The 13,946-nt window shown below is 26.9% G+C and overlaps 1 protein-coding gene and 1 long non-coding RNA gene across 2 annotated transcripts; one reads left to right on the forward strand and one right to left on the reverse strand.

Moving 5' to 3' along the window:
* The first annotated feature begins 5,799 nt into the window (after positions 1-5,799).
* On the forward strand, positions 5,800-6,564 carry LOC101493907 (BON1-associated protein 2-like). Its single transcript, XM_004510849.4, has one exon. It carries the CDS (start codon positions 5,890-5,892, stop codon positions 6,448-6,450), a length of 561 nt encoding a protein of 186 aa, XP_004510906.1. The 5' UTR covers positions 5,800-5,889; the 3' UTR covers positions 6,451-6,564.
* A 2,746-nt stretch (positions 6,565-9,310) lies between these two features.
* On the reverse strand, positions 9,311-9,753 carry LOC140918677 (uncharacterized). The gene is made up of 3 exons (XR_012161268.1): positions 9,684-9,753; positions 9,507-9,602; positions 9,311-9,407 (listed from the first exon to the last, which is right to left on the reverse strand). It is a non-coding gene; the product is annotated as an uncharacterized lncRNA (long non-coding RNA).
* Between the last annotated feature and the right edge of the window lie 4,193 nt (positions 9,754-13,946).

Below are 13,946 nucleotides of genomic sequence, written 5' to 3' on the forward strand. Positions count from 1 at the left end.
TAATGCTAGTTCATCATAAACCAAAAGATCAATCTTGGATCGATCTTTTGATGCAGCTGATCATTCTTGTTTTTGGCAGAATTTATCCAACAACTCTTTCATGACAGTTGGTCCCTTTCCAACGGCCACATGAGTTGTCCTAATCCTTCTTGAAGTCTATAAATGCAGTTTCAAGATGAAGAACAAAACACAACTCAAAGTACCAAGCAAAGATCAATCATTTCAATCATACTCAAGCATCTCAATATCATTCTTAAAGCTTGTTGTTTTTAATCTTTGTGTCGTGTTAGAATCAATCACAACTGAGTTCTATTTACATAATCTATTTCTCAAACAAGAGTTGAGCAATACTAAGATTCTAATACTCTTAAAATCATCACTTTGTAACTCAAGGCTATTTTTGATAACATAGCTTGAGTAGTGTGTAAAAATACTTTTAGGTTCTAAAAGGTATCTTGTAAAATCCTTTTTGAAATAGTGTAAGGTAAACCTGTGAAAAATCCTTTCTAGGTAGAAAGGTAGAAACCGTGTAAAGATCAAGATTGATCCATGAAAACCAAGAACGATCTTGGTTTGAACACTTAGTGAAAAATCTCACGGTTGTGAGGACTGGACGTAACCCGAGTTGGGTGAACCAGGATATATCCTTGTGTGATCTCTCTATCTCTATCTCTATTTATTTTATGCATTACAATCAGAGTTTATATTGATAACATTGATATTGTTGTTTTTTACTAACCAAGATCAATCTTCGTTATAACCAAGATCAATCTTGTGTTGAATTTTCAGTTTTAAACAGGAATATTTTAAAAGGGGCAATTATAATTCAAACCCCCCTTCCTTATAATTGATATTTTTTACTTCACCAAGATCTCGTGGTACAACAATTGTACCTGAAATCTATGACTATAAATGGTGTGGTATAACTTAAAAAAATGAAACTTCATCAAGTTTTGAACAAAAATTCTGTTTGGGAGACCAAAACTGGGGAGAAATAATATGAGGGGACTACTTTTGCTATTCAGCTAAAATAGGGGAACCAAAACTGCAATTAAGCCAATTAATTAATGTGCAAATATCAAAATTGTGATAATAAAATGTGGAATAGAAATATTTATAAGAAGTTGATTGATTTAATTTTGTTAAATGTGTGCTATTAGATATTGTTGTGATATTGAGTGTTGAACGAATGTTATGTATATGTTTGATTATATGATTTTATGTGATGTGATGATAAAACATTGATGTGTTGTGATAATTTTACGTGATGATGATGAATTGATGATGTATGATTAATAATTGTGATTTTATAAATTTTTTATAAGTTTATGTGATGAGGTGTGATTATGATAGTGATGCTATAAATTTGTGATGAGTTTATGTAATGATGATGATGTATGATTAATAATAGTGATGACGGTCTTCAATTTGTGTTTAAGATGACGATCTTAATGGAGTATCAAATGCCAACGAGGGGAGAAAATAAATATTGAGAATATGTGAAGTGAAGATTATTTTGTCATCATATAGGTAAGGTCTGACAAACCTAGTGATTCTGGGGAAGTACAACTAAATGAGTCTGATCGTGACAGTCTGTTGTTAAGCCTTAAGGCAAGATTGTTAGAACTTGGAGGCACTCAGGTGGGAATTCCTAGGTGACTTGGAGGTAGCACTCCAAATGTCGGGAGCTACCATGCAACACACCTCGACTGTCGCGTATATGCGTCTCGGGTTGAGTTGAGGGGATCTATGAGAACATGATCAATTTGAATTGTCTGTTCACTGGGATGATGACATAGCATCAAGTCTCATAACCAAGTACTTCAAAGTTATAATGGTACCACATTGTGAAGTAGAGTCTAAGTTCATGTTTATCATTGCATTTCCTTGTGATTGTTTTGTTGTGATTGATGTGTTTCAAAAGTGATAATAATTTCTCTTAGACGATTTGATGTTATAATGAAAGGTATTGATTTTCCTTGAGTGATTTTGACTTTTTAACATGATATTTTTCTTGAGCAATGTTTGTGTAATGATACGATTATATTATGATTATTTGGGTGTTTTTCTTACTTGTATTATGCTATCAAAATGATTTCGAAACTCACCTTCTTCGTTGTTTGTGTTTGACTGGCTTGACCCCGCGTTTGCGAAATCGCAGTTGTTATATGTTAATGAATCTTGAAGTTCAAGTTTGAAAGGAACCCCGCTTTGATATGTGATAACGGGAATAAATGTTGTAATTTGTATTTTACTTATTTAATTTGAAACGACTTTTTCTATGAAAACCTTATAAGTACTAGTAAGTTTTTAAAATTAAATCAAGTAATTATACTTAAATCAAGTTTATTGAGATTACACTATTTTATAGCAGTAAAGAAGTTTAAAGTGTTCCTTTTGATTTTTGAGAAACGTGATATCCTAAATAAAAAATAATAGTTTTTATTTTCTTGGAAACAAATTTTTATTTATCTACTGCAAATTTTATAGAAATATGATATAAATTATTATATATATTATTTTGGAGTTTAGGGTATCACACATACGATTAAATTTTTAGGCATAAGTCTGACCTACAGTTTATCATAGGCTTTTTTTCGACTTGGTCTGACCTTTTTAAAAGTCTGACCTGACCTGAAAGCCTATTTTAAAACCTTATTCACATTAAAATATTTAAATGCTATATTTAATTTTTTTAAAATAGACTAAATTATGCATTTATATAAAAGGAAAACTAATAAAATAATAATCAAATATAATAAAATAATAACTAACAAGTCTGCAATAACCTTCCAAGAACAAAATAAAATAAAATAAATTTATAATTAGTCTCTATACACATATCAAACTACATGCTCTATCCATATCAATTTACATGATGCTCTACCCATACCAATGATGCTCTCCACATACCCATACCAATATACATGTCTATATATATCAAGCCAAAAATGATATTTCTAACAAAATAATTTTTAAAATTTTTGAAACAAAACACCCTATAATGTCTAAAAATAATTTTTTGTTTCAAAAAATAGATTTTTTCTGAAACAAACGCACCCATTATTACCTCTCAAACAAATATGAGAAAAATACTAAGTGATTGCCTAATTGAACGACTACAGAATGTGGAACGACTACAGAATGTGGAACGACTATCGAACATGGAATCACTACCGAATATGGAATGACTACTGAGTGATTGGTTAATTGATATACTTTAAAATAGGAAATAATGTTATTAATAAATAATAATAAAAAAAAATAACATTAATAAATAATAAAACGTATATAGGCCGACTTTTCAGATCTAATAGACTTTTTTATAAGTCTAAGTTTGTTATATTTAAATAAAGAGGGTTCTACCATGTACCCCACACCTAAACCTGTCACCCCCAATCAACATGAAAATACAATTTTACCCGCGAAAAAGGAAATGGAGTTTTCCAAAATTTAAATTGTTCGAAAGTTTTAAAAATTCTGGAATTTTCTATTTCGGAAGTTTCGAAAGTTTCGAAAAATTCTAAAAAAATGAAAAGTTTAAAAAGGTAAAATTATATTTTTACGGTGATTGGGGGTGACATGTTTAAGTATAGGGTGTATGGTAGAATTCTCTTAAATAAATAGATTTTAAAAATAGTCTGAGGTTAAGCTTTTTATTTAATAGGTCAGACCAGACCATACCATATGCCCCTATAGGACTGACTAACCTATTCTCATCCCTATTTAGAAATAATAATATGATAGGTATTGACCTTGATCTTGACCTTGAATTTTTTTAATTAATTTTACGCGACCCACTTGGAAATCTCTTAGAAGTTTAATTTCGGAGTGGCACTAGAACTTACGTGAGTGTTTACATTACTATCCAATAATGTATTTCTTCTTGCGTGTGTTTGGAGGTGGACTCATTCAATTCAATATTTTAATTGTTCTCGTCATTATACTTCCATGGAGGGAGTTTCGTCTTCGTCTAGCTCACGTAATCATTGTACTTTCATTTAAATGTTTTATGTGAGTTCTTTACAATTTTTTTAAAAATAATTAATTGTATTAATTTTAATAATAAAATGAGAATTATTTATTTACATATTTTTATTAATTATAATTAATGAGTTAAGATAGTTTTTATTTTATTTTAAAATAATTGAGTCATTTGATTATTCCACATTTTAAGAAAAATATATAAATAAAAATGATAAAATATTACTTTTATCAAATTATCTTTATTAAGTATTAGTATATTATCAAATATCATAAATACATTAAAAATAATACAAATAATATTAATTAAATAATACTATTAAAAGAGTCATTTATTTTGGAAAGACAATTTTTTTTAATTACAAATTGGTTAATTATTATACAAAATAGTAAATAAATAATAAAAATAAATTAATAAAAAATAATTAATAGTATATTGATATTTTAAAATTAAAATAATTTAATTTAACGAAAATGATTGTGAGACGAAAGAAGATTAATTTATTATTCAAAATTTGTAAATGTTAGTTACAACACAACTACAAGACAATTTCCGACGTCCACAACTTAAATGAGAATCCATAAGGTACACTCAGGAGTTTGTTAGGTTTATCCAACATAATTAATTGGTGAGTCTATGTTAATTTTCAAAAATTCTATGTATTTTATGAAAATTAACACTGTATAAATGATATTTATAAACTTATATATATATATATATATATATATATATATATATATATATAACGCGATGTTTTAGATTTTTAACTATAAATTTATTAATATATCATAAATTTATTAGATATTAGATAAATTACTCTATTTGGAAAATAACTAAAATAGCCATATTAATTTGATCACAGGGGCACGCGAAAGTGATAAACCTACAAACGTGTGACATGTATCTACTGTTTAGTAAAATACTTTCATTATAAATTATGCTTTTCAAACTTTGGCCTCCAAAATTGAGGTGAGAATATAGACTATGAGGTATATATACAACATAAACTAAAACATATTTGAGTTAGATAAATATTTTTTAGATAAACAAAACTATTTTTTTATAAATATATTTAGTTAAAAAATTCATATTATACATCATAAAATATATTTTAAATCTACAAATTGATTAACTTAAATAAATATGAATAATACTTTTAAGCACTATTATTATTATATACTAAATTTTAAATTTTATATTAATTTAATTATGTTATTATACATTAGTTTTTAATATATTTAAATATATTAAATATTAAAATATACTTTTAGTTTCTTAATTTTTTAAATTTGATAATTTTGATCTTTATATTTTTAATGTAACACTTTTAGCCCCATAATGTATTTTCATTTTATAAATTAATAGACCCTTAATTTTGACCAAATCAATGCAATATTGTTTACTATTCAGTGTCATGTAAGATATTATTTTAATTTTTAATTATTATTTATTATTAAAATTATAATTTTAAATAAAAAATTTGAAATTTAAAAACAAATTTTTATCTTGGTAAAGATTGCAGCAATTACCAACCATGCCACTTTTCAATTTTATTTATTTAAAATGATAATTTTAATGTTTATCATTTTCTTAACGCAAGAACTTCACTATTATAAAGTCAAAGTTCGAAGTCAAAATTCAACTCATATTACTTTTTCAAACCAAAATTGAAATACACACGAAACATCAAACCAATTACGCTCTTTCTTTCTTCCCTTTTTTCTCACCACCTTCCAAATAAAAAAAACCCACATATCTATCTATCTATATATATATATATATATATATATATATTCACATAATTAGTTATCACCTCAATTCCTTCACAAAAAACCAAGGATTACACAATTGAAGGACATAACAATATAACTTGTGTGCACAAAAACATTAAATTAATTTCTACTATGGGTGTAACCTCGTGCACATTAGAAATCACGGTTATATCTTGCGAAAATGTTAATGTAAAAGAAGATGCATATGTTGTTGTTCGAGGTGAGTCTCTTAATTGTTACACAACGAAAATGGTGAAAAATAAAGATTGTGGAAACAACTCGAGTTTTCTTTCATGGAATGAGAAGTTTTTGTTGGACATGCCATTGCATGCAAGGTCAATCACGTTTGAGGTGCAATGCAAGAAGCTCAAAGGTGTTCGCCCTATTGGGAAGGCAAGAATCGCACTTTCGGATATTCTAGAAGACATTGTGTCGGAAAATAGTTTGAAGATTTTGAGTTATGGGTTGAGGGATTGGGAAGGTAGAAGAAATGGGGTTATTCATTTTGGTGTGAGGGTGGTTGTGTCCAAGAAATGCTCGATTACCACGGCGGAAAAGGAAATGGTTGTGTACGAGAAGAATTCCGATGAACTTATCACCGAAATAGATGTTGGTGCTAAGATGTCTAACGGCGTTGTCATTGGTGTTCCACTGTGGTGGAATTATCCTACTATAATTTCTATTGAATATTGATATTGTTAAGAATATTTGTGTAAAACTGGAGAGAAACAAAATAGAGAGACTACTTTTGCGATTCAGCTAAAATAAATGATCAAAACTGCAATTAAGACTATTTTATATCAAAAATTATTGAAATTTTTGTGTAAAAGAGATTGGAGAGAGTATTTATCGAAACGGTGTAATAAATGCATCTAGAAAAAGTGGTGTATGTCCTCTTTCCACATAGAACACTGTCCATCTAAAAAGAGTGAAGGTCGAGGAGAGAACATTTGAAAATTAAGAAAACTAAAGATATATTGATGTACACATACAATTTAAAAAAAATGATGTATACATCCACATGGTCCATATATTAAAGAGAGATAGAAATAGAAATTTAAAGAGTGCACGTTCACCTGGTCCATATATTGCCTCCTATAGTTGAAAAAGAGTTTATTGATGCCCTTCTGATTTTCGAACCACAATAGGGTGAAAATGGTTATCGTCATTTTGTTCTTTTAAGAAAAAATACTAAATATCATTATAATTAATTTCATAAACTTAAATTTTTTAGCTCAAATTTAAAATATGATATCTAATATAATAATATCGATATTTAATAATTAAGTTAAAATTTAATTAAATAAACACTCATTTGAGTTAAGACTTAATGATTGTGCATAAAAAATTTTATATAAAAGAAAAAAATTGGCATGATGATGTTATAAAAATACACCGTTAGCTGAATTGTACTCTCATAAGGCATCAAGTTTGACGGGGGTTCATAAGTTTGGTATATCATTAAAGTTGAAATTAAGTATTATTTTAAATATACGAAACATTATGCATAAAAAGTAAAGCGTGGTTAGTTGTAGTATAGTTCCTTGCCACGGTATAGTCTGAACCCTAGTATAAAAATGGGAGTATACACCCTGACTAATATAATTTAATGAAATATCAGCTCTCTTGAAAATTTTGGAATCACACTTAAAAACAAGAAATATAAAAGATAATAAATAAATTAAAATACAATAATACACTTCAAACTAACTATGTGGAATACAAAATCTTTCACATAAAATATTAACAAGTGTAAAATGAATGAGAGTGATGAAAAGATAATTTTAACAAGAATTTTGTGCAAAATAAGTATAAAAAATAGCTACAAATAAACTCCTGTTTATAGAGAAAATAGTAGAACCAGTTTAAGAAATATTTCATGGTAACGGTAACAAATTAAATGGCATCACAGTCGATTATATGATTTAATTAATAATCTATAATGTAACAATGATTTCAAAATTGAATTGAAAGAAAAGATCGGTTGCAAGCAAATTTTATTGCATATTAATTGGTAAAATTTATTCATTTTCAAATCTTAGATCTTCATGGTATTGATTCTCCTCCTCCTACTTGTGATACGCTTATTTTACAAAATGTTTTGGGAATTAGTTTGCCTAACCATCATCTATATATTATATAAAAAACAAAACAAAACAAAACTTAGGTACAATACCATAGGTACTATGTCTACCGTGTTTCGCTGGAAATAATTTTAATTTACCATAAAACTAGGAGAAGTAGTTTAGATAGTTATTGATTATTAATATCTATAATAAGATTTGAAAACCGGTACTTATGAGATTTAAGGTGAGTCCCTATCAATTAGACCAATCCATATTGACACAGAATAATAATTTAATATTTAAATAAAATTTATTAATTAATATTTAAAATACATAGTATAAATATTTTATAAGATTAAATATTTTAATTGAAATAACATTCATATCCAAATTTTAATGGTTAATCATTTTAAAATATAAAATATGATACTAGCTCTCTTGGTATGAAATCTCCATCTTTCAGAAACCGAAGGATGAATCTCATATCATATTCAAATGCTAAGTTGTGTTGATACTTTAGGATGCCTATTCAGATAAAAATACTTAAATTGCAGTGAATTAACTTTTACTTGAGTTTGTTATAATTTTGCAAATTCTTATGCAATTTGACAAATGATTTAGTTCATGTACATTATCAATATAAATATTATTTATTATTTGAATTATTTATAATCATTATATCATTAAAATTATTGACTTTTATTTTTTATCAAAAATTATAGTGCAAAAATTATTTGACTTTTATAACCATCTTTATGAATTCTAAATTTTAATTAAATGTGTTATAATTCAATAAAAGAAAAATATTTTAATTTATTTCACACTAATAGAAATTTACCTTTTTAAGTCGGTTAAAATGTACATTTTAAGTCAGTTCTGTGTCTGAGTTAACAACAAACGACTTAATAAACACGTTATTTTTAAGTCGGTTAAGTTGAACCGACTTAACAGAGCTTCGTCCTTTTAAGTCGGTTCAACTTAACCGACTTAAACATTCGTGTTTATTAAGTCGTTTGCTGTTAACTCAGACACGGAACTGACTTAAAATGTACATTTTAACCGACTTAACAGAGCTTCGTCCTTTTAAGTCGGTTCAACTTAACCGACTTAAACATCATAAATTCAGTTCAACAAGTCATCTTTTTAAGTCGGTTCTTTTGATCAACAGACTTAATAAATAGAGTAAAAATATTTACTTTTTTTTTATAATAATTTTATCATTTTTTTTATGCTCCTACTCCATACATATATAAATAAAATATTTCGTATTAAATTTCAAATTAAAATTTTGTACTTTTAACCACAATTTTATATAGCTATATAATAGCCAAAATATACCGTAATAGAAGTTCATACAAAATATAGAGTACAAAGAATGTCTATCATTTCTGATTACTCTTGGCAAGACGAAAAATCATTTAGATGTCAATTAATAAAATTACAAAATCACATTTAGCAATATTCAATAGATATATATATTCAAGCATCGTCATTTTCTTCAATTAATTCTAAAATAAAATCCACACAACGTTCTTGAACTTCTTTAATTTGATCCGGATGAAATGATCTCGAGTCGTCAAATATCTAGGAAAAAAAAAAACTCAATCAATAACAACATATAATTTTTTATCATACGAACATACAAAAACACAATCAATAACAACTTTTAAGAAATTTACGTACTTGCATCCATGAATCAACAATACCAGCTGTTACAATGTTCAACATATGTAACATGACATAATAGCCACACTCATAATTTGAAGCTTGTCTTTGACTCTAAAATTGAAAGAAAAAAATGTTAAATGCATAAATTTTTTATAATATTATAAATAAAGTTTTTATTTTTAAACAACTTACTATAGGAAAACTCCATGTTATCTTCGGTTTAACTCTTAAACCTAGCAACTTATAATAACCTTCGAAAGCTCTACAAAATAAAAATAATTATTGAAATTGTGTTATAAAATATATTACAATACTTATGAACAATATAAATAAATTAAATACTTACAAATCAACAATTTGACATATTTTTTTATCTGGCTTCCTTCCCAATGAACATATAAAGACTATATTGCGCTCCTTAGGATTGATAATAAGCAATTGCCAATGACGACTACAATACACAATTAAATATATGTTATATTCAATTCTCTCTATTATAAACGATGACTATAATATGAAATACTTACTTTATGAGATAAGGTGCTAGGTAACATGTTCTTTTTTCCTCGTACAACTTCTTTTGAATGTGTACTTGAGCATTAGTTGAATCATTTTCACTTTGGATGAAACATGGATCAATGAATCCATACACTTCACTATTTCCTAAGTCAATACAACGACGATGTAGATAACTAAGATATGAAACTTAATTTTCATTATAAATGAAATTCATAATTTGGCAAAATTTACAAATTTACAAATAAAACATACTTACGTTAGCCAAACTTGTAAAATGGTGATGCATATCTCTTCTTTACCCATACACAACTATATAACATCTTTCAATGGAAGGAAAAAAAAAAACTAGTTCCACCATGTTCCAACTTAAATTCTAAAGGCTTTGACATTTTCATTGTCATTACCATCAATTGTTCAACAGAATTTAGTTGAAAGTTTTGTCTTTTTGGTGGAATATCATTTTTCTTTGATACCTCAACAGCCTAAACCATTAAAATATTATATTAGCCAACATAATTAAAAGGACTCAAGTATTACTTTTAGATTTAATAGATAACATACTACATTTGTAAAGTTTACACATTTTCTGCCTTTCTATCTAAAATGCTATTGTTATGGTATATTTTTTAATTATTTTGTTGAAGAGTACCTTATCTGCCTTTATACATAAAATGATATTGTTATTGTATAGTTTTTAATTGTTTCGTTAAAGAGTATCTTATCTGCCTTTCTACGTAGAATATTATTGTTATTGTATTTTTTTTTAATTGTTTTATTGAAGAGTGTTTTTCAGCCAAAAAATAAAAGGGCAAACTTAATTGATTTAGATTAAACAAAAGAACGTTGCAATCCCTCCGTTCTAAAACAAACTCACCCTAAAAATATTCATGTCTAATGTCTTTAATACATAAAATAAAATACTACATTTATAAGTTTACACCTTACTATCTATATGCTTTCTATATAAAATACTATTGTTTTGCTCCCTATTATGTCCACACACAAATTCTAAATAATGAAATATGTAATTTAATTTGAGAATCAAACCTGTAATTAATGAATTGATGAACTGATGACGATAAAACGGCAACGGTTGTAAAGTCGAATCCAAGTTGTAGGTGCTTCACTATACAGAGGTTAGGAATGGAAGGAAGAGGTTTAGAGCGCAAATGTTATGGGAGCGAGAAGATAAAACGCTAAATACACGACACCTTTTATTTTTTTTTTAACCTGCCTTAAATCGGTTATCAATATAAGGCATTAAACAAGTTTTAAATTACAAAATTGCCATGCCTCATTTATTAAATGACATAAATATTTACAAAATTGTCACCCCTCATTTTATGTTTTATGGTTAAGTCTGTTATCAATATACGCGTTACACAAATGTTAAATATTTACAAAATTGTCACCGCCTCATTTTATTAAATGACATAAATATTTACAAAATTGTCATCATCTCATTCTAAACGACGTTTTATCCTTAAGTCGGTTATCTATATAACCGCAATAAACAAGTTTTAACTATTTACAAAATTGCCACCGCCTCATTAAGTAAGTTTTAAATATTTACAAAATTGTCATTATTAAGTGGTTTACCAATTAAATGATTTAGCCACTTGGAGTATGATGGGATATATTAATTTTTTAATTTTATTTTTGTATTTCTTAAGTCGGTTGTCAATCTCACGGTGTTAATAGTGTTTCACATATTTACAAAATTATCACCGCCTCATTTTGTTAACTCGTTTATATGGGCAACTGACTTAAATATACCTCCGCCTCATTTGTTAAGTCTGGTGGCACATAACCGACTTAAATCTACTGAATTAAAAACTCAATTTTCAACTAGTGTCACCCTTAGTAATTATTTTTATAACAATAATTTATAATTTATATATAAAAAAAACACATTTAACAAAAAACATTTTACACCTATTGTCACCACAAGAAAACAAAAATATTTTGCGGCAATTAAAAAGGGGTCTGATGCGGTTGTAACCGTTGTAGTTTGATATTTGTCACAGTTTTCCAACCGTCCCAGATACGTGCTTTGCGAAGTTATTTTGCGACGGTTAAATAAACCGTTGTCCAACAGTCGTAAATGTTTGCGACCTTTCTAACTGTCTCCAACAAAGTCTTTAAAATCATCTATTTTTTGTTTCAGAAAGGTATTGTGATAGTTATGAACTGCCGCTATGTACTTTTGGCAACGGTTTAAACCGTTACAAACTTAAGCTTTCAATATTATTATTATTATTTTCATTTTTAGTAATTTAATTAAAATGAAAACTATTCATAAATCTTATTCATATAACAAATACACAAATATAAAAACAAAATTAATTTTACAATTTTTTTATTTCACACTAATTTAATTAAAATGAAAAATATTAATAAATCTCATTCATATAACAAATACACAAATATAAAATTATAAATAAATCTAATTCATATAATATATTCAAAAGTTACAACCATACATTAAATTTAATTAAAACAATGAAAAAATTAGTTTAAGTATACAAAAACCAAAATATTAGTGGTTGAACATGCAAAACAACAACATCAAACTTAGTTCATAAATCATTTAGATATCAGTACCGAAAAACGTCTTCTATCTCTTGGTGATTCTAAGTATGTGTTGCCTGAAAAAAAATATAAGTATATATATTAAATTCAACCTCACTTTTCTACACATAATCAAGACTTTATTATTAACATCAAACTAATTAAACTTAAACAAGATCAAACAATCAAAATCAAAACCTACAAACATCAAACTAATTTACCGATTTGATAGTGGTAATAAACAACTCAAATAGAAGATTTAAACATGATCTATGATTTAATTACAATAATATATATATATAACTATGATTTAATTATGAGAATATTAATAATACAAAATATTTTAAACTAATAGACATTATTATGATTAAGTAATGTCTAAGACTACTCCAATTCAACAAAGCCATTGACATTACAATCATTTGTTGAACAAATAGTCTTGTAAACATGTCACCAATAAACAAATGATGCATGCATACTCTGATAATGATTTAACAACATTTTTTATGCAAATCATTAAAGTAAATACAAATTATAAAGGGTAAAAATAAAAAATAAAAAAATAAAAAACAGAAACAAGAAACATATCAATTTCCCCATATTTATTCCCCACCTTTCAATGTGATTATTGTACTTACAACAACAAAATTTACTGGAGAAGTTTTTTTAGCATTCTATAGTCATATAAGAGATAACAATATTTCTTGCTTGAAGAAAATGCTGCAATTAAATCAAATTTAAAACATAATAAGCTGGCGTCTTTTGAAGGAAGCAGTCCACTTAGCGAAGGGCATGCATAGACATAAACATAAATATAAATTCAACTTCCATATAAAGTCTAAAACTAAAATTTTAGTGTTATGAAAAGGGAAAGAAGGTCTAATGTAATCAAAGGTCCTTTAGGAAAGACCGATGTTGTTTAGGATCAACGGTGAATTTGCTAAACAATAATTCAAACTTGAATTGAATGACTACATGACAATATAATGTAGGAGAAAACAATGAGAAGAAAATGAATTCTTCTAAAGCTGAAATATTTGAAGAACCAAAATCGAAGCTGAAATTATTGATAAAGAGCATGGTGGAAGCGTTGCAAGGAGGAGTCGTATGCTTTATTGATATCCAATGTTGCAACAATCAATGAAATTCATTGTAAAAAGGAACTAAAACCTAAAAGCACACATCACTATCAAATTAACAATATATAGGTCACGAGATTGAAAACTTACTAAGTGAAAATGAACAACAACACTCAAATAAGATTCAAAATCAGTGAATCTAACTCTGAACAATTCATGAAATTTAAAACATTGCAAGAAAAAAAATTCACGAATGAGATCGAATTAGAACCGAGAGAGGGAAAGA

The sequence above is a fragment of the Cicer arietinum genome, chromosome 7 (genome assembly GCF_000331145.2).
Source record: "Cicer arietinum cultivar CDC Frontier isolate Library 1 chromosome 7, Cicar.CDCFrontier_v2.0, whole genome shotgun sequence".
NCBI lineage: Eukaryota > Viridiplantae > Streptophyta > Magnoliopsida > Fabales > Fabaceae > Cicer > Cicer arietinum.

What these genes read in the sequence shown, in the direction of transcription:
- LOC101493907 (XM_004510849.4), top strand. Translation starts at nt 5,890, where the DNA reads ATGGGTGTAACCTCGTGCACATTAGAAATCACGGTTATATCTTGCGAA.